Source organism: Zeus faber, assembly GCF_960531495.2.
Source record: "Zeus faber genome assembly, chromosome: 17".
NCBI classification, from domain to species: Eukaryota; Metazoa; Chordata; class Actinopteri; order Zeiformes; family Zeidae; genus Zeus; species Zeus faber.
Window position 1 is genome coordinate 6,000,109 of NC_137204.1, and position 22,596 is coordinate 6,022,704.

Below are 22,596 nucleotides of genomic sequence, written 5' to 3' on the forward strand. Positions count from 1 at the left end.
AGCTACAACTGAAATGTAAAAGTTTCGAGATTGAATGTAGGATTGTGTGCATGTTATATCACCCCTTTGGAGGCTGGGAGTGCCTTTTGAGTATTCCAGAATGCTCTGTATATGGTTTTCAATATCTCTTTTTGCCTCGGTGGGTCTTTAATATTTAATTCCCCTGTTAGCTTATTGGTTTGAAAAAAATAAAAAATACAGAAAGGGTCTTCGTGCAGTTGGTCCGTAACTGTATACTTTGTGTAAGACAGAGGAACTTCAAGCTACGAACCGCAACTCTTGATCAAAACAGTTATTTAACATGCCGAACAACCAAGATTAATTGTGTTTTAGTGCTACTTTAGTTCAATTTTGTCTCTGCCTTGCATACATTTTTGGGTATGAGTGTTATTTATTTTTGACTTGTATTAGGCTGCAGTGGAGGCTGCAGTGGAGGCTGCAGTGGAGGATGAGATTGAGGAAATGATTTAGTTAGGAAATACTTCACCACCTGCAAAAGCCACAGCTCAGACAGTGGCACAAACGAATGATAGGTCAAAGGTTGACTTTCTTTGAAAATTCTTGATCATGTCAGGAAAGGCATTTATTGCAATATTATTTAAAATATTTTTCATGCAGTGATTGAATTGATGGAATGACCAAGCAGGTATTCTGTTTATATGGCATTTAGTCTGTATTTGTATTTATCATTATGTACATACTGTGTGTGTGTGTGTGTGTGTGTGTGTGTGTGTGTGTGTGTGTGTGTGTGTGTGTGTGTGTGTGTGTGTGTGTGCGTGCGTGCGTGCGTGCGTGCGTGCGTGCGTGCGTGCGTGCGTGCGTGTGCAGCAGATAAGCGCGGCGATGACAGTTTTGCTTGTTGTGTTCTGCCAGGTAGAGATGACCTTTAGGATATGACATGGGCGTCGGATTGTACCATGTAGTGGGGGGGACATGCTCGGGGGGAGGGGGAGGTGCATGGTGCTTGTTTCGTTCCATAAGGAAATGTATTCAAAATTATTCAAAATAACCTTCGTCCAAAATATCTGATCACAGGCACCCCATGGCTGGCACGCCGCGGGCACAGTCGGTACCATCAGAGCGGGAGCGATCGGGGCTCAGGTCCGGCCCTGTGGGTCTATTTTAGATCGGGGGCTATTCATAAAATATTTGGGGCTGAAGCCCTGGACGGCCATCCCTAACACCAACGCCAACATTGTTGCCAACATTCTATTACCGTTATACCTGAAAGTGGTTGAACAAAAAATCCGGGTGTCCCCCCTATCACGGTGCCCTGGGATATGAGCGCCATGAGTTAAAGGACCAGTGTGTAAGATTTAGTGGCATCTAGCTGTGAGGTTGCAGATTTCAACGAACTTGATACCCCTCCCTCCACCCTCCCCTCCCAAGCAGCCATGTAAGAGAACCTATAGCATGGTGGCCGCGAAAGAGCCAGTGTTTGGTTTGTCCATTCCGGGCTACTGTTGAAACATCGCAGTGCAACATGGCGGCCTCCTTGGGAGCCTACCCGCTCCCTATGTAGATAAAAACGTCTCATTCTAAGGTAACGAAAACACTAGGTAACGATTCTTATTTTCATTGGATTATACACTAATTAAAACATACTTGTGAATATTATATTCCATTTCTGCTAATTCCGTTGCGCTAGATGCCACTAAATCTTACGCACGGTCCTTTAATGGTTCAGAAGATTTTGTTTGTTTTGTTGTTGTTGTTTCAAAGGAAGGTGAGCCAGCACTTTGAGGACTTCTGCTGCAGTATTTACTGTAGGGGGTGGTGAGGCACACAGATAGGACTTCCAGCAGCAGCAGCAGGGCGGCCGTTCCACATTTCTCTATATTTGTCTCTTATTTTCAGACAATTGTCTTTTCTCTTCCTTGTTTCTCGCAAAGTTATACACTCTCCCATCTTTCTGTCTCATCCTTTCTTTGTTGCTCGCCTTGCTTGTGTTCTATTTGCCTCCTCTCTGCAACGCCGCTTTCCGCCCTGTTTACCCCAACCTTGCATGTTTCCAAGTGCAGTACGCTAATGCTAATGCTACTCTGCAGATTATAGGTCAGAAATGAAAGTTAACTTCTTGCACTGCAATGTCAGGAAGAGAGAAATTCACAAGGGAATGGGGTCCGATTGGAGAATGGAGGATTGGGGAGCATTGTGTTGGGTTTTGTTGAGTTGTTGTACCTTGTGTTTGTATCAACTGTAAGAGTACAGGCTATTTTGTCATTTCTGCTTTTAATCAGCGTACTTGAGTTCATTTCTGATAGGATTATGTGAACATTAACAAGCAGATGTTTGGAGTCGGGATGTTAACAATAAATCAACTATCGATTAATTGCTAACGAGAATTTTATCGGTTAAGACGTTGTCTTATCGATAAGAACGGAACAATCTGTAGTCTTGTTTTTATTGTATCAACGGGAGTGTTTGGGGCGCAGGGCGTTTTGAGAATAAAAATAGCCGGCCAGGAAGTAGTACTCATCAGAACGGCAGGGGGCGGTCGAGAAATAAATGCCCAGTGGAGCAGGAAGTAGTAGCAGAAGTAGACGGAGGGTTCTGGAAGAACGACAAACGTGGCTCTGCGTGTACAACGGCAGCTTCTTGATACCGAGGAGGAAACTATGTTTATTGTTGCTCAACAACTAATGCTGCGTTCAAAGGAAGGCGGTAGATGGGAACGGGATAACGGCACTTTATGAACAGCATGAGGGGAGGGGGGAAAAAAACAAACGGAGCGAGGAAGTGGTACGACGGCAAAACAAAATAAAATCCATATGTTGCTATGGTGATGACTCCAATAAAATATATTAAACTAAATTATTTTGTGTCTGTTTATATATAACAGTTTAAAGTGATGTTCAGTCATTTTATTAGCCTCTCGTTTTCTATATCTGCAACAGACTTGATCTGCTACATAACACTAGGCTCATTCCGTCACGGAGGACAGAAAAAAGTTAAAATATTTAACTGCTGCCAAGGCGGGTCGTAAATATTCCTGTATGCGCGAACCAGCTCAGCAATCTTGCCTTCTCCATGTTGAAATGACATGAAATCACAAATCTGGCGACGTCTCATAGGTCCACACGCCATGGCGATGCCCCCTGGGCAAGTCATCAGCTTTTACACTATCAATTAATCGACGATTGTTTGTTAATGTTAACAACTATCGATCAAAGAAATTCCTTTAAATTTGCATCCCTAGTCTGGAGTGATCTTCAACAAGAGCACTGTTGAGCATATTGAATTCATGACGTAACGATTTCAATGACAGCTAGATCTATATTTAGGTCTATATTTGCAGATTTATCAATCCTCCTTTAAAGGTGTCGCTAATGACCCACAGTCGGCTTTGTCAGTAGAAACAGCGACATATGCTGCCTAATGCCAAACATGTAAACACACTGTCAAATTGCCCGCACGCCAGCAGCTAACAGATTATTGGCACATTTGCTATTTCCCACGCCATCACATGCCAGATTGCGACTCTTCCCCCAATCAGCTTTGGATGCTCGCAGCGCTTCCTTGTGTTCTGTCAGTCAGGCTGTTGGCTCCTGGCGGTTGAGGAAAAAGCCCCATGAAGAGCTTAAGGCAGCTTCTAAAGTAGCCTTCATCTAATGCAGAGATTACAGGAAGCTTAACGTGCTCATGCCGTTGGAATGCCCCATTAGCAAGTGATGGTGAGATGGTCATTAAGGATTGGAGATTTTTAGCACTATGTGGCCAGCCCGGGCTCGCTGTGTGACCTGTTGGTGTTATCATCTATTGTGCTCACATTTTAGATGAATTGACTTTAATTCCACACGCTTATGGCCTGAATTATTTGATGAAGTTGTCCCGTTTAGCAATAATACAGGTCTTCTAAGAAGAGTATGATTTTCCCACATTGTGCAGGGCTCAACACTAACTTTTAAAAAGCATCAGCTTTTGGTTGCTGAAACTGAAAATACAGTTGCCATTTTTAGTCACCTTATATTTTGAATAATACAAATATTGCATCTGCCTCTGCATTTGTATCTTTCCATTTAAAAGCAGCGCTCCACTAGATGAGGTCTGAGCCATGCTCATTTTTAATCATGTCTGTCGATGAAGATAAGAACTGGGAATTGTATTGTTAACTGTCTTTTAACTAAAATGTTTTTCACACCTAGTTTTAGTTTTTTGTTTAGTTTAAGTTAAATGTACAGGGATGGTGACAGGAATGGGATGGGGACAAACCCATGTATGGTGAAAAAAGGTCTGAAATATACAGTTTTCCAGGTTCCATGAACGACAAATTAACCATGAATTAACAATTCATCTGTTAATGATATAAGACATAAGTGAGTGACATAAGTTGTCACATTCTATTCCATAAAACATAGCGTCCAGCATGGAACGGAAGGCGTCGGGCAGCATATAAAAAGTATGTATGGGTTGAGAAGGGAATATGAAGAATGGAGTACAAATAAGGGGGCCGGAAATAAAATAATGGTAAAAATCGTATGTTCTCTTAAAGCTACAGGCTGTAGTGGTTTGTGTTGATTTGGTTGAATTCAGGAACAGTTTTTTTGCTTTTACTCTGGAAAACCGCAGACTTTTGCTCATTGATTTAATTGAAAAAGAGAGCCTTTTTTTGTCAAAAATATGGTGCCCCAAAGCTCAACAATGTGTGTCTGTAACTCCATTTCCCGCAGTAAAAAAAAAAAAAAAGACTTTCCAAAAAATGGTTTTACTGTGACCTTGCAAGATATTAATTGAATGTCTTATCAGCAGACTGGACGGTCAAACCAGTTATAATGAACTATTTATTAATAGGTAATGCATATATAATGTCCTAGTTTGGGGTTATTATATGACCAAAATTGTTTTCAAAATGACACCCAATTAAAGCTGTTTATGGGCAGATTTATATTTTCTGCATCGTGACCTTGACTCCAGTTTGGAATTCAGTATCGTAATGAATTAAACTGGAGAGCCGTCTACATGCAGCGCCTTCAGTCTCGCCTTCTACAATCGCTTGTACCCCTGCAATCCAAAACCCAAATCCTAAATCCCAACCAATAGTCCCGGCTGTCCTGATGTTGGGACCGTCTTGTCGTTTATGAGTTCCCGTGATGCAAGAGCTGGAGTTGCCGTTGCTGCTCATTTGCCTCCAGGCTGCATAATTTTGCCATGTTCTTCACGCATCAGTGATGAAATGGGCCTAAAGCAGTAACTATCCATATAGGCTGCCTTAAAAATGAACACCCACGCGCAAACCCAAAGGTACAGTGCAAAGACACTTTCACACTAAGCACATATGTGCATAAATTATAACTACTAGCAACGGTACACACAGAGAAACCATTTTAGTTGATAATTATGTCCACAAACATGTACAACAGTGTTTCCCAACATGTATTCTGCCACAGCACCATTTTTACAGTGAAATAATCCAACAACCCCATCCTGTTGAATCTTGAATCTTGAATCTTGAATCTGTTTACCAATAACAACGCCACAAACATGTAGAACTGTGCAAGACTTGCAGTCATACCGAACAAATGTTTTTAAATGACTCTGGAGTTGGGAGTCACTCTGGCAAGAGTGACTCCCAACCCACAAACTGAAAATAAAGCAAAGAGGGCCATAAAGTTTTGCACCTGAGTGCAATAAGACCTTTTTTTGCATCAGATAATGAGTATCCCATGGGGCAAAACATACAGTAAATGGTGGCCAACAATAGGCACAGTAGGCAGGACAAGGAGAAAAATTTAGAAACAGAGGAAAATGAATCAATTTAAAATAAAAACACAATGTTTTTATTTGTTTTGTTTGGAAAACGGGGAAGCCTAAATGCGTAATGGAGAGGGAGTACGAAGATCACTCCATTACGCATGGTTACGCATTATTACACGGTTGCTTTCTGTCTTATTTACACAGGTTTATTAGCCACAAAAGCCACCCCGCTTTTGGTACTTTGCTCGTGAGTATGAAACTGGATCTTGTCCTGATGAACAAAGCGCTGCTATTCTGGCCGGAACTGATAGTTTCGATGATTGATTTTTGAATAATTTTAATGTTGTTCACGGCACACCTGACGAGCTGTCACGTCACACTAGTGAAAATGACAGGGATTGAAAAAGACTGATGTACTAAACTACATCAAGTATAGAGAAGTGCACACCGCTAATAGTGACATATAGCTACTCTTAACACCTCCCCACACACACACACACATACAGTACATTCCCTCCAGTGACCACTATCTGGAGACCCATATGGAGTGTGAAAGGAATGATTATTGTCTCTGAGGGCTGCAAGGCTCATTTCTTCAGGGAGCGTGCACATTTTGACCTTCAGGGTCAATTTGCAATTAAACCCGCGAGGGGTTCTTCCGTATTACAAGGGAAGTAGACAGAGAGCAGCACACAGCGCCCCGCAGCCCAAGAGGTTTTACCCCCCTAATCTGAAACCTTCTTGCTCACTAATCGCTAATCTGTTGCTCTTAAATTCGACCTTTTTCTAAACGGTGGCCGGCAGTACAATAACCACAGGTAGCCAAACTACAGCTCCCGTACAAAATAGGAATATCAGGGCGCACTGCATTTAACATTGACTTAATCTCACCAAGGCTAGCTCGGGAGCCAAGTCCTACCCCTTTCTTTTTTTTTAATTGAAGTGAATTAAATAAACATAAAGAAAGGGGAAGCAGCAAGCTATATTTGACATGCAGTTTTTGTTTTGTTTTTGGTTTTTGTTTTTTTTCTTCCTGCTTTTCCCTGGGTTGGTTTTGACTGTGTAACATAAAAAATGGATAATGATAGCTTCTTGCAATGTTATTCTTAAAACTCGCTATCTCTCCACCGGTGTCTATTATTACCAAATACCACATCCAGGCTATCAGACATATCTGTCAGATGTCAGGAGACTCTATCTACGCCGTCAGACAGGCACTGACGTTTTTCTTCAGCGCCGCCACAACAAAAGGCTCCGCATTGTTCCTAAAGGTCACGGATTATTCGAACAAAAGGACAAGATTATCGAACGGGATGGTTTCTTAAGAATCCCTGTGGGCTGAAACAAATAGAGAGTGGAGGACAAGAAAGGCGATAGATACGGTTGATATGATGGAAAACATAAGGAGTGAGGGAGGGAAGGAAGGAGGGATGTTGGAAGGAGGAAAGGAAGGTTTGAAGGATGAAGGAAGGGAGGGAAGAAGGAATGAGGGAGGGGATGGAGAAGGGAGGAAGGAGAGAAGGTGGAAGAAAACAAAAGAGGGAGGGAAGGAAGGAAAAGAGAAGGTGGAAGGGATAGGAAGGAGAAAGGAAGGAGAGAAGGTGGAAGAGAAGGAAGTTGAGAAGGTGGAAGGAAAGGAAGTTTTGAAGGATAAAGGAAGGGGGAGTGAGGGTGGGGAGGGAGGGAGGAGAGAATGTGGAGGAGAAGAAGGGAGGTATGGAAGGAAGGAGAGAGGAAGGAGAGAATGTGGAAGGGAAGGAAGTTGAGACAGTGGAAGGAAAGGAAGGTTGGGAAGGGAGGGAAGAAGGAGTGAGGGAGGGGTGGGAGGAAGGAGAGAAGATGGAAGGGGGATCCCTCCCCCTCCTTCCTTCTTTCCTCCTCCTAGGACGAAAATAGGGAAAGGGAGGAGGGAAGGAAGGGTGGTAAGGAAGGAGGGAGGGAGGAGGAAATGGAGGTGGGAGGAAGGAGAGACGGGAGAAGGCAAGGAAGGTTGGAGTGAGGAAGGAGGGAAGGAGGGAGGAGGAAAGGAATCGATGAAGGAAGGATGGTGGTTGGAATGAAACATCCTTTTTAGTCCCAGCCGATCATAAACAGTTAATATTTCATGTAAAAAGTAATAAATGTAAATTGGTCATAAATGATCCAGGTGTAAGAAAACATGTTTTCAGGAAACATTGAGGGCTCCCACACAATTTTCACGGCCACAATTTGTTAATGGAGCTCGAAAGGGAAGAAGTAGTAGTAAAACGTAGACGGGAGATACAATTTAATATAGTTAAAGAATTAGGTGTAGATTCAAAATTCAAGAGGTTTATTCGTCACACACATATACATACATTCATACATACAGGTATTTATTTTCACACCAGTTCACTCAGCAAATGAAAGTCTGGAGCAGTTGAAGTGATTGTGAGTTATTGTCAATTTCGCTAATATAATGAAATTACAATAACGTTGTTTCGTTGGCTGGACTATTGGATGGATTCATTTTATGAATTGATTCTCATCCTTATTTGTGAATCGGTGCTTCATTTTATCAGGATTAAATAAATGGTGCATAGTTTGCAGAGCTAGTTCTGTCAGGCAACTTAACCACGCCGCATGCTTCCATGGCCAACTCCTCCTGCTGGGCTCTACTCTTCTATCTAATGGGGGATTCGAGATCACGACTCCTATATTTCCCGCGCACCAAGTGTAACTGTGTTTGCTGTGCACCGCGTCAGGAGTTACGAGCAGTAGAGCCCAGACGCCCAAACTCAAACGATGCAACGATGGCTTGGAATGTGTTTGAGCACAAAGAAGCTCCACAGCCAGCGTCACAGTTAACTTTGTCGAGGAACTGCATTCTGGGAGATGGTAGGTTTGCCCATGTGTGGAATCTGCTTGGATCTGAATAATGCATTGACATGTTTGGGTAAATTCTGCCGACGTGGTGGAGATTTGGGCCACTGACTGCTTTCTAGTTAACAATGTGAAAAACATTATAATGGTGTTGATATTTACTTGGTTACAGCTTGGTGATGGATTTTTTTTTTTAGATGATCTTGATTTTTGTCCTTATGTTATAATGGTCCTGTAAGCTCAACCCATGGAATGGATGGGTGATGTCCTTTTTTCTTACATTAGCTAGGCGGGAATGAGGTTAGCTATTATGTTCGGTTAAGTAACTATTGTGCATAATCTCCGGGTGCGTTGCAAAGACATTTCACCGCATGTACAGTATGTTTGAACGTATGTATATGTATGTGACAAATGAACCTCTTGAATCTTGAAGATCTTGAATCTTTAAAATAAACATTCTTCAGTGAATAATGCATTACTCAAGTTTGCTGGCATTTCGATTAAAAAAAAATTGTCATTGTTTATTATTTAATGTGTTGGTATCATAACGTTCTTCCTATGTATACTGTAACTGTAACCCAAACCCTTACCCCACACTTAGGTTAGGTGTAAACAGCAGATAATGCTTTGGAAAATATTTCATGAAACAAGAGGAAGTATCAGTTGAACCGCAGGCGGGTGTGACATCATTGAGCTGCTCAGTGAATACTAAACTCAAAGTGCTCATCATTTATTGCCAATATCTTGTGTGGTTTTTTTTATGACGTTTACTCAAACCTGATCCTTAAACCTTCCAGGTGGAATCAGTATACACATATTGCACATGTCCATGTAGTTCTTTACTCCTACTACTACTACCACTACTACAACTATTACTACTATTGTACTACTGCCACTTCTGCTACTATTATTGCCACTATAACCACTACTACTACTGTACCATTGCAAATATTCTACTACCGTACTACTACTGCAGAACTACTAGTCATAGTAGTACTACTACTAGTACTAGTACTTCCACAACCACTATTATTACTACTGCTACTGCACTAATACTACTGTACTACTTTGATTGTACTACTATTGATGTACTGCTGCTGCTACTACATACGACTACTTCTGATACTACTACTATTGTACTACTAATAATACTTTACTACTGTACTACAATTGTAGAACGACTAATACTACTACTGCACTACTACTGCTACTGCAGTTCTATTATTACTTGTACTGTACTAATAAGACCGTATTACTACTATTGTAGAAATAACTACTGTACTACCAATACTGCAACTACTACTACTCATAGCACTACTATTATTTTAGTACTACTATTATTGTACTTTCACTACTATTACTACAACCACCTGCCACTGTTACTTGTGCTGATACTAGTACTACAACTACTACTATTACTACTACTACTACTACTACTACTACTGGCTTCATGCGCACTGTAATATAACGGCCTTGGCCAATCTGAAACAGCAATATCAGATAACTGAAAGATCTCTAGACCGGTTAGGCAAAATATAGGCAAAATAATTGTTCATAAAGAGTAAAACAAGGTTTCTTTGATTAATTTCTTGCACTGTAATTATAACTTTTATGCAAAAATAGAAAACATAGTCTTTTATTTTTTACTTTACTTACTTTACTTTATGCATTCTTTATCTTTTTATAATGTTTTTCTTTGCACTTTGTCTTAATTCTTTTTGTGTGAAATGTGCTATACAAATGAACTTGCCTTGCCTTGCCTGTTGCTGTTGCTACTACTACTAGTACTACTACTACCACTACTGCTTCTATTACTGTGACTAATAATAATCACTTGATTTGGTTTTGAAACATTAAACCAATATATAATATATATATATTTACCAATATACAGGTACCACTCACTTAAGGATCTACCTGTTTAACGACCGTTCAGACTTACTTTCAGCTCTTTGACCAGTCTGTATAGTACGCTGTGTACAATACCACGGCGTGCACGCTGCGTGCCCGGCGTCTCAGCGTCAAGCATCTCATCGTGCATCACCGTTTATATACTATATACACTATATATACTGTATACACTATATACACTATATATACTATATATACGATATACACTATATACACTATATATACTATATATACTATATACACTATATATACTATATACACTACATATACTATGTACACTGCATACACTATATATACTATATATACTATATATACTATATACACTACATACACTATATATACTATATACACTAAATATACTACTGTATATACACTATTAAAACTATATATACTTTATACACTGTATACACTTAATATACTATATACACTATATGCACTATATACACTATATAAATACTATATACTCTATATACACTGTTATATAGTGTATATAGTCTGTCAGTATTCACTACACTGGCATTCACAATGACCACGTCCCCTTACGGTGAAATAACACGGGTCCTCGCTTATCTACCAATTCACTTTACCACCCGGTCCGAGGAACGGAAGGAGTACCTATATAATATAACCAATATATAACACATATAAGCCATAGTGAGAGTACTTGATGATGGAAGTGACGCTCCAGGGACCTGGAATCTTTTGGAACTGGCACTGAACAGGGAAGGGATTGCTCTGGATCTTTGGGTGGAGGAGCTGTCAACTTGGGTTGGTGGGATGTGGAAAACTGTTAAACTGGTGTGAGCGTAGGGACGTTGTGGGTATGTTTGGAAGTCTGGTGGAGGAAACCGTCTGACGTCTCCAGATGTCATTATTTCGGGGAGAGTGATGTGGAATCTTCAGCAGTAGAAATAATGGAAGACATCATAGGAAATCAGAATAGAGTAGTGGGGGAGGAGAAACGTAGTGTCGGCGTAGCATAGAGGAACACTACCTTACTGTACTGTATGTAGCATACTGTACCGCATAGTGTGTGACTGTTCGGGGTTGTTTCGGTGATGCCGTATTGCTGCGCCGTACTGTTGTATACTGTGCTGTATTATCCCACAAACACTACCTCACTTTATTCACATGCCACTTTAATGCACATATCTGTATATACATAATTGCCTATTCCATATACATAAGCATATTCCCTTTATCTATTGCATTTTATTTTATTTCATTTTATTGTATTTTATTTGATTCTATATATTTTTATAGTATTTGACTTACTGTATTACCTTTTAGGAATCAGTTAGTTGGTCTATTAGAAAGAAACTTTTCCCGAGGACATATTGTGTGTTATCACCAGGTGCGTTGCATTGCATTTCACTGCATATATGTATGAAAGTATGTATATGTATGTGACGAATAAACCTCTTGAATCTTGAATCTTGAATCTTGATCAATGTAGTGTCTGAGGAACATTCTTGGGAGAAGGATTCCGGCTTCCTGGAAGAGTGGTCAGGATGGTAATGATGATGATGAAGATGAATTTTTTTTTTCTCATGTTCTGACTGGATATTGGAAACATTTTTGTTAGGGGATTGGTGATGCCGAACATAAAGTGTCTCACGGAATTGCTTTTGTAATTTCAACACAAACATGACCTTCATCGGACTTTTTCCATTGGCTTGCATATCCTCCACAGGAGTCCATTTCCTTTTTCCTTCAACCTCACTTTTCATGGATAGAGCGTTTCACTGATGATATAGATACCACTCTCATGAAACACACACACACACACACACACACACACACACCCACAGACATATAGAAACACACACATTTAGACAGTAAACATACATGTAACATCCCTGAATCAAATATCTGTGACGTGCAAATATGTGGTTTCTCATGTTGAAAGAGTTGCTTAAGTCTTCCCCACACATTACCGAGCTTGATAGAATTTCATTGTTCACGCCGCAGAGAAAGAAGTATAATTCAACATCCCTGTCTGTATATTAAGATTATTGTATTACAGATACAGTACAACCTCTTTTCTATGCTTTCAATTTGGTATGCAGATTCCATTGCAATTTTTATTCAAAGTCAATCAAGGTTTAATGGATTCCTTTTGCTAGCTTCCGACAAATTGCCTTTTTAAGTGGGAAGAGCGTCTGCATTATTCATTTGTGATGGAGTAAGCGTTTATGTGCCAGAAAGGAGTCTTATCAAGTTAGTTCTAGTCAAGCCCAGCAGAGTTCCCGGCAGACTTACTGCGGGTGCGACTCTTCTGAGATGGAAGTGTGACTTAGTGAATTGTGTCTGATCCCTGATCCCTGACCTCTGACTTTTCTGTCTTGGCCGTGCAGGTGATCCAGCGCAGGGAGGACGGCTCAGTCAACTTCTTCCGCGGGTGGGACTCTTACCGCGAGGGATTTGGCAAGATCACCGGAGAACACTGGCTCGGTAAGTGGCTCAAGCGAGACTTGGGAGATGAGGGGCGCGGAATGTGTGTGTGTGTGTGTGTGTGTGTGTGTGTGTGTGTGTGTGTGTAAAACACCCAGGTCCAAGATGGAAGCCTGGCAGTGCATCTAATGGAGTTTCCATGAGTGGTGGATTTGAAGTAGTTTGCACCGAATACATTTTTATCAAAGCATTCCTCCAAACACAGGCAACAATATGCTTCAATCAGTACTTTTACTATTATTCTTTCTTCAATGTCCATTAATGAACCTCACAGATCTCATGATGATCTTTAGGAGTTGATTTTAGAGTAGTTTATAAGTCATATCAATAGATCATAAAAATTCCCCCCAAAAGAAAGTGTTTTAGCAGGCCCCAAAAAAAGTGAAGTGAGTCCAACAGAACAAGGGAAATTTAGGTTAGAGCTTATGTTCACTCAGTTCCTTACCGGTCGGTGAAGATGAAGGTGCCGTACAGTACAGTGGAAAGGTGTCGACTTGAATCTTCCAACAAAGTTCGAGTCCATAAAGTTCCACTTCAACCTAAAACGGGGAAGAAACAACAATTTATCAATGACCTCACAGTACATTTCAGTGATGCATTACAATGGACTTAAGCATGTTATCTATTTGTACTCTGCATATATAGAAATGGAAATGTTGAGTTCAAAATATTAAAAAAACAAGTGAATCGGGGGGAAAATATGCGTTTTTCAGAGGGCCTTCCTCGAAGGAAGGTTACGTGTTTTTTTTAAAGCGCTATACATAAGGAGGATACCAGGGAGGATGACAAAACCGAAACCAAGAGGGACTCCAGCTCAGATAGTGAAGCTCAAAAACACCGAACACATGAGGTGTTTCTCGTCGTCTTCTCTGTGGATATGCTTAACTCTTCCTTCTCTAATGTCTTTGTGGGAGTCTCTATGCTCAGGTATGGGGTTAGGGTGGGAGATAGAGTCTTTCTTGGCAGTGGGGCGCTGACATTGCGCAAGTCTATTTTAATAAATCAACTGAAAGGCTCACCGGTCAAGATGGAAAAACATAAAATGTTGTAGAATATAGTCTGTTTATCAGTCTGGGTTTCTCCTTGGCCGCGGTCTGGTCCGGAGGCAATTCCGCGTCCTGCACCACACGATCAAAGCAAGCGCCAGCGCACCAGACGAGCAAGACAAAACAACACCTAAGAAAGCTCCCTCAGCCGGGTCCGACCAGTCAGCGCTAACGAGGCTGATCGGGCGGAGCCTCGTTTGCGCTGCACCGTCACCTGCAGAGCGGGACTTAACCACGCCCCCTCATCTGCCACAGTCTTCATAACATCCAGGGTTTCTTTTCAATCCCAAACATCCTCAGGAACATCTCTCCACTATGACCGCCAATCCTTATCTTAATGAAATGATTCAATGTTTTTTCAAAGGTCCCCACAAAGAGGAAGTCTTGACTCGGAACATATTTGGACCTCAGTTTCATCAAAGAGTATTTCATCTTTCATCCAAATCACAGGAGCTGGACTTTTCTTTCTTCTTTTCTTTAAGTGCTCGACTCTGCGGCAATTGGCCGTGGGAAATGAACCTTACTTGTCGCTAAGAAAAAATGGACACATGAAGAAAAATAATAATAATAACCATATGCAGGTTCTCCTCACTTAAAGACTGAGTTCCGTTCCTAGGACCAGGTCGTAATTGTTCGATAAGCGAAGACCGGTGGTATTTCACGGTAAGGGGACGTGGTCATTGTGAACGCCAGTGTAGTGAATACTGACAGACTGCGGGAACGACACTGAGAACGACACGAGACTGAGAACAGTGATGAGATGAGATGTAAATAGTATATATAGAGTATATAGTATGTATAGTACATATAGTGTATATAGTGTATATAGTATATATAGTGTATATAATATATATAGTGTATATAGTTTATATAGTGCATATGGTATACAGTATATAGTGTATAAAGTGTATATAGTATATATAGTGTATAAAGAGTATATAGAGTATATAGTATATATAGTATATACAGTGTATATAGTGTATATAGTATATATAGTATATATTGTGTATATATTGTTTATAGTGTATATAGTATATAGTGTATAGTGTATATAGTATATATAGTGTATATAGTATGTATAGTGTATATAGTATATATAGTGCATATGGTATACAGTATATAGTGTATAAAAAATATATAGTGTATAAAGAGTATATAGAGTATATAGTATATATAGTAGTGTATATCGTATATAAAGTAAAAAAAAAGTGTATAAAGTATATATAATGTATATAGTGTATATAGTATATAAAGGGTAATGCGCAATGAGATGCTTGGCGCTGAGACGCCGTGGTATTGTACGCAGCGTACAATACAGTCTGGTCAGAGAGCTGGTCGGAAGTCAGAACGGTGGTTAAACAGGTAGGTTGTTGGGTGAGGAGTACCTGTACAGGGTATAGCGCCTTTCATACATGACATGTAACTCCAAGTGCAACACATGCAACACACTCACATTAATAGAAGGCAATCAAATAGGAACAATTACAACAAAAAACAACAAGCAGAGCAAACAACCAAAATCGCATTTAATAAAAATAGGTAAATGTTGTAATCATTTGAGATTTGGGTCATCAATTTGGACTTTGAAGGATCATTATCATTCCTAAGCGAATGATTCATGAATATTCTCAACTCGCAAAGAGATGATTTTATCCTAACTCACAGAGAGAAAAGCAGGATTCACATAAAACCCTCAGAAAGAACTGTTTGTTTTTTGTGTTTTTCATTCCATTGAGTAATTACATGCTGACTGACCACAAAAATCACAGTTAATTACCGGTTTTTGGCTGAGCATCAGTGGAGCAAACTGTCACTTTGCACCAATATGACTGAACAAACTTGTGTAGAGTTTTCACAGCTACTTGCTATGCTTATAGAACAATGTCAGAGTAATGGTTAAGGATGGAGCCAGGAGCCCGGCATAGAATATTTCTATTTCAATATTTGATGTTGTGCACAATAATAGCAGAAGGCAAGTTTAAAGACTTCAGATAAGATAAATAATATGAATAAATAATCAAATAAATTGTGTTTGATTGTATTTTTAACATCAACAATTGCAAAATATATTTATAAAGTCCAAACATAAATCACTTTATTTATTTATTTCTTGATTTATTGATTTGTTTGTTTTGTTTTTTTTGTGTATTTGTTTGTTTGTTTATTTGTTTATTTATTTGTTCATTATACAATGTATTGGGTAATTTAAATGATATAAACTTAAAGTGTACTTTAAGATTTTTATATTAAAAATTATATTGTGATATGTGCACACAGTCATTAACAATAAGTTCCTCAAACCGCTATGTTCCCCAAAATGTGCTGTTGGGCATTGTTCTCACATCCAAAATCTACTCTCATGCTGAGAGGTACTGAAAATGACATTCCTGTGCCAGCAGCAATGGCACACTCAATTCTCCACTGCTGATGATGTGACTTTGAAGCTGCATAATTGTTATTATTGAAGCTATATCTGAAGCTTTAATGTGTGGGCCAAACATTGTGCTGTACACAGAAACACATCAAGCCATACTGTAGTAGAGACTGTGCTTTGAGAGAGATTTGTAATTTCTACTGGTTCTCTGGGGAACGTGTTTATGTGAATAAATGGGGTCTGGGCTGCTCTCTGGTCCTGACCTCAGGACCGTCATGGAGCGCAGCCCTATAATAGAGGACGTGTTTGGAATGGCGTCAGTGTCTCCCGGCGCTACACTCCGGCAACATGGAGGGAATATGGAAAGCTCAAGGTTTAGCAGGCTGCATGGGAATGAGCCGTCGGGCCACTTTGAAGCTCCATGAGCACCTTTGCTTATTCAGAGGGTGCTGTTGTCTCGTCACCCCCATCATCGATTACCCTCCGGGCGAAAATGAAAAATGGATTTGTTGTTGCCTGCAGCCTGGAAAGAATTTCATTGCGGCTCTCTGTACCGAACCTATTTTTCTGCCCTCTCCACCCCAACTCTCCAGAGCTGAATTTTGAAATGTGAAAATAAATTATGCTTTAATTTTTTCAGGTGTTAGTTTATTAACATTGTCTTCAAAAACACTACTACTACCACGACTAGCACTATAATACCAATACTAATAATAAGGACATAATCAGCTGTGGATCAACAGCATTTGTGAACTTTCCTTTGGTACAATAGATACATACATAATATTAGAATCAATGAAACTATTTCTTTCCCAGGGTAAAAAATAGGTAAATAGAAACTGGGTCAGAGCTGTGTGAGAAATATTTCCCAGGTTGATACTGAATTGTCTTATCAGTGATATTGGCCATAACTCCAACCTAGATTCCTAATTTACACAAAGCCACTGGGTATAAAAGGGATTAAAGCATCAAAAATGAACTGAAATAACCTTCACCAGTTGTTGGCGATGGTGTTATAGAAGGATATTTCAACATTTAAGAGTTATAGTTGTTTTTTTTTGTCGTTAAACAGTTGGAATAAATAATAGAGGATAGACTATGTAAATGTGTGAAATCTTAATGTTTTAAAATGTAGGCACCATCGGCAGTTGTATTACGATGCATTTTTTGAAGTGGCAATATCAAGCATAAATTTAATGACTAGACACATCATGACCATCATGATTATTCATCATTTGTAGGTCAGAGCAAAGTTCAACCAGACAGCGTTAAGTTTCTGTTGGACGACTATTTGCATAATTATGGTACTATCGATATCACTGTTTCTAGTAGATAGATAGATAGATAGATAGATAGATAGATAGATAGATAGATAGATAGATAGATAGATAGATAGATAGATAGATAGATAGATAGATAGATAGATAGATAGATAGATAGATAGATAGATAGATAGATAGATAGATAGATAGATAGATAGATAGATAGATAGATAGATAGATAGATAGATAGATAATGGTAATTAGCTAAGATCCATTTTGATCAGTGATCAGTGAAATACATTTTTTTACTGTTAAAATATACTCCAACAACAACCCTAAATCGATATCTAGCCGAGGGTCCGCTGTAATGACAGATTAAGTACAACTGAGTCATAATTCTTTCCCCAGGTGTTGAGCCATTTCCTTTGTAGTGAGGCTGCCCAGAGAAATGTCAGGTTATATGTTTTTGTGGTGTTGGGAAGTTTTATGTACACTTTGTGTGTAACTCAGCCCCCGAGTTAGCGAGCCCCTCTGTCTCCTCCTGTTTTCTCCGCTCTGCCCGAAAGTCATCCTCCATGCAATGAGCGTCCTGTAGCAGCACACTTATTTTGATTCAGAAACATGCCATGGGACAGCAAGAGAAAACACACCGACATCTACTCATAATCTGACTTCCCTCCGTCACTCCAATGAAAATTCTGCTGCAAATTGCAGCGTTTGCCGCTTTACATACCGTTCATCTTTAACAATCCTGTGTGAGTGCTGTAATTTAGCTCTTGGCTTTTCCCTGAGTGGCGTAAGCACATGTGATTATAGGAACATCTGCCATCAACCATGGGAGATCTGTGTGTTTGGCCAATGAATATGATGGTTAAGGTGGGGGGAGAGGGATATAACTATAATTTGGAGGATAGTGGGATAGTGGCCTTTCAAACGGAGAGGGGGCTGAAAAGAGGCATGGAACGACAGATAGAGAGAGAGTAAATAGAATTTAGCAAGATCAGAAACCTTGGAGGGGAGTGACGATGAATACAAAATGGGACCGTATCTTTTCTGTTAAGTAACTTTTTTGATCCAAGCTCAGACGCACACACACATACACACCCTCCCACCCACTCAACGAGTATGTATATGCATAGACACATTAAAACAGAGGGGGAGTGCAAAAAGCGTAGAAAAGTAATCCCACAGAAGATTTCTTTCTTAGGCTATCTCTCTCTCGTATCCCTCTGTCGCCCGTTATGTTTATCGCCTCGTTTTTCCGTGGCGGGAGTTCTACCCACATCTCCCAGATCAATCTGAAAAAGCCCCTCGGTCTGTGACAATTAACTCCCCAGCCTTCAGAATCGCTCTCAGAGCTTTTGGAAACGGAGCAGCGGCTTAGTCCGTCTGGAGGAAACACACTCTCTACACACACACGCACGCACACACACACACACACACACACACACACACACACACACACACACACTCTCACACACACACACACACTCTTCACACACGTATACATATACACCAGAGGTTAATGTAGAATGGGAAGAAATGGGCGACAGTATCTTAAAGAAATTGTTTATTCAATCCAAGTTCTAAGGAAAACAAATGATGTATGAGGTCTAAGGCAACTAAATGCTACTAAAAGTTAGAACAACATCAGAATCAGAATTAGGATCCGTTTATTTCACCAAGTACATTTAGATACACAAAACATAAAACCAAACCAAAACCAAAAATAGAGAACATTAAAAGCCAAACATATAGAATATACAGAATGTACAACGTGTGGTTCTATGCACAGGATGAATTATAAGTATTATGCCTATGAGGTATGAGTGGTTACTGTGTAATTACTAAGTTATTGCAGTGTCTACAGTGTTATTACATCATATGGAGCTGCTCAATGACAAGCAAAATATGGTAAGTTAGACTTATCGCTTCAAATTAAATGTGACGCACCCCTATTAAATGCACTTATATTGAAGAATGCAGCAACATTGCATTGAAAAATGCACAAGGTTGAGAAACCAACATCTATAACCACCAATTTTATTCTCTCTCTCTTTATTTCTGTTCTGTAAAAACCCTATTGAAGTCCATTGAGGAGAGCATCTGTGTTCCTGCCACACCGTTTGAAATTGGGTATATTCCACAACTGAAGAACCACCTTTCTTTCCAGGGTTCGTACCTGGTTTCAATGGGACGGAAGAGTCAACATTATTCAATCAAGAGCCTTTACATGGACATGATTATTTAAAGGCCTGCATCCACTACAGAGACTGTAGGTCTACTCTAGGTCCAGATCCCTCGTCTTTTACCTCCATCATTTACCTCTCCCATCTCTTTCTTCTGCTGGATTTTTGACTTTGCCGCAGCTTTCGGGCTTCAAGGAACGGGAGAGGTCGATGTTGAAATCACGTCTAGCTGGAAACTTCCCCTCAGGTCTGACAGCGGCGAGGGTCAAGGTTCATTGCAGCGTTGCCAATTACAATGAGAGGGAAAGAAAGAGAGGGATGGAAAGAGGGATGGAGGGATGATCGACCGCCACCCCAGGAGTCGAATGTCTCCCGATCCTTAAAGGCTGAACAACACAATATCAACGGCAGACACAGTGCCTGACTGTACGCAGGAAAATTTTAAATTAGTTAGAAAAGGAGAAAGGCAAGAGAAAAATATGTGTGTAGGAAATGAGGTGCATTATACATGACCCAAAAATCCAAGATTTTTTTTTTTTTTTTCGCACACTCCAGAAAGAGAGGGAGAGAGCAGTGGTGAAGGAGAGAGAACGTCCATTAGGCTTTTTGAAACGAAGACTATGCGTAAAAAGGAAGTAGGGAAGAGAGAGAGAGAAGAGAGGGGCGACTTGGATGGTTAAAAAAAGGCTAAAAAATATATAGAAGACGACATAATGACGTGGACTGTCAGCATAGGATGTTATTTGGTGAATTTTGTGGAAATGGCAGAAAACATGGGGAATGGCAGAAAAAGTGCATTTTTTACACCCTCGGCTGCTTTATGGCCTTCATACGCTGTGCGGTTTTGCTTGTATGCAAAATATTGATTTCGAGCCACGTCAGACTGTGAGATGAACCAAGGACCATGATTGTTCACGACTTGGTCCGCTACAGCAATTTTTTGTTGTCTGGGTCGGATTAATGGCGTCCAAAATGTGTGACCTTTCAAAGAAAGTGTGGACAGCTATACATGATTAGTTTATATGAGATACATTAGGTTAGAATAGATTACATAAAGGTTTTATGAAACTGATTCAAAGTATGAATTGAAAACAAAAAAAACCTAATATATCTATTAAGTTCATCAAGACTGAGACAAGGAATACAGAATTGTGTATCATGTATATTTTTGTATATTTCACAATTTCTTTGCAATTATTATTTAGCCTTTTTTTGGTAGTTGTTTTTTTGTATATTTTGCTATTTTTTTATTATTTTTTTCATTTGGCCTTTTTTTTTATTTGACTTTTTTTTCAGACTGTTAAACATTTTTTATACACTTCTTTATAATTATTTTATACTAATAATCCTGAATTTCCCTCTGGGGATGAATAAAGTGTTCCCTTATCTTAATTGAACGTACAGCAACGCACCGATCCTCACCACAACAAATGCCTCTTGTAATGAAAATGAAAAAGAATAGAATCACACAACACAATAACCTAAAGAAGTAAAACACCAATTCAAATTAAATTCACATAAGCATTGGAACGTCTATCTATGGCACTACAGTAGTCTTTCTGTTGATATAAATCTGGCGCTGGGACAATAAGGGCTGCTACCTTGGAGGAAGGTCACAGCGTGGAGGAACTCTTTGGGATGCTCTACACAGTCTCCCTTGAACCCTTCCCTCTTCCTGTTAGGGGGAATAAATAGCGCCATTATTCCCCTCGCTTCCCTCGCCATCCATCCTCTTTGTCTCCTCTGTTGCTCCTGAAAAACTCATCATTTTGCACCCCCTCTCTCCCAGTCAACTAAGCACCCCTGTAGCTCTACAGCCATATCACGCCATGAGGATAGTTGTTTATTATGACTTAAATCAAGGGGAGAGGAATTCCTGTATAATCTCACGTTCACAAATTATACTTTAGGGGCGGAAAGAGAGAGAGAAGAGATACCTTTGTTCTCACCCAGAAATGTGACACTGAATGTGAGAGTGCGTGAGGGTTTTGGGGGTGACAGGTGCCTGCAGACTCAGCCGCCAGAGGAAGGACTTGTCACTTTGCATATTCCAGGACACGTCGGGCTGGCAGTTAGCGAGTGCCGGCGTTATGATTCATTCAGCACTCACGTGGTGTCTCGTCACCGCCGGACCGGGATCCCTTCTGTTGATAGAACCCCTCTTGAAGTGCTTTCACTCCCTGCTTCTCAAACAAACACATTTTTTCAAGTCCGGTTTTAACGTGGTTTGGGGGAAGAACATTCAGTGGGCTCATCCTGCATAGAGATGGGTAATGATTCCTTGAATGATGAATTAACTAAATTTATCAGAACCGCAACAAATCTGGAGACGAATCTTTCAGTGAATATGGAATGCATTATTGATCATATACTTAATACATATTTAATACAGAAATCAACCATCCAGTCATCCATAGAGTACATTAATGTTAAAGTTACGCTCAACAAGTCATGTTTATTTGGAAATGCTACATATCGTTTGCCACAGTTAAATATTGAACATATTAAAAATAACAAAAAATTTAAAATGAAAAAAATTACTCACAAGAAAATGGTCAGAGTTGCGAATAACGAAGTGACTGGAGGTGTAATTAAGTAGATTTCCCCAAATTAAGAAAATTTGATCATAAGCATTTTAATACATCAATAAGCCACAACATTAAAACCGCCACTAATAACCGCTAATATTGTGTAGCTCCCACTCGTGCCGCCAAAACAGCTTGGTCCTTGTCAAAGTCGCTCAGATCCTTACGCTTGTCCATTTTTCCTGCTTCCAACACATCAACTTCCAGAACTGAACGTTTACTTTCTGCCTAATACATCCC

The 22,596-nt window shown here is 39.9% G+C and overlaps 1 protein-coding gene across 1 annotated transcript in view; it reads left to right on the plus strand.

Annotated features, from left to right (window-relative positions):
• The window catches only part of fibcd1b (fibrinogen C domain containing 1b), a gene marked incomplete at both ends in the record, with an annotated part of 121,369 nt that overhangs the window by 72,171 nt on the left and 26,602 nt on the right, over positions 1–22,596 (plus strand). The window contains one exon of the mRNA XM_080018431.1: positions 12,804–12,900. Coding sequence (XP_079874557.1) covers positions 12,804–12,900 — 97 coding nt within the window. The remainder of the gene's footprint in view (positions 1–12,803; positions 12,901–22,596) is intronic.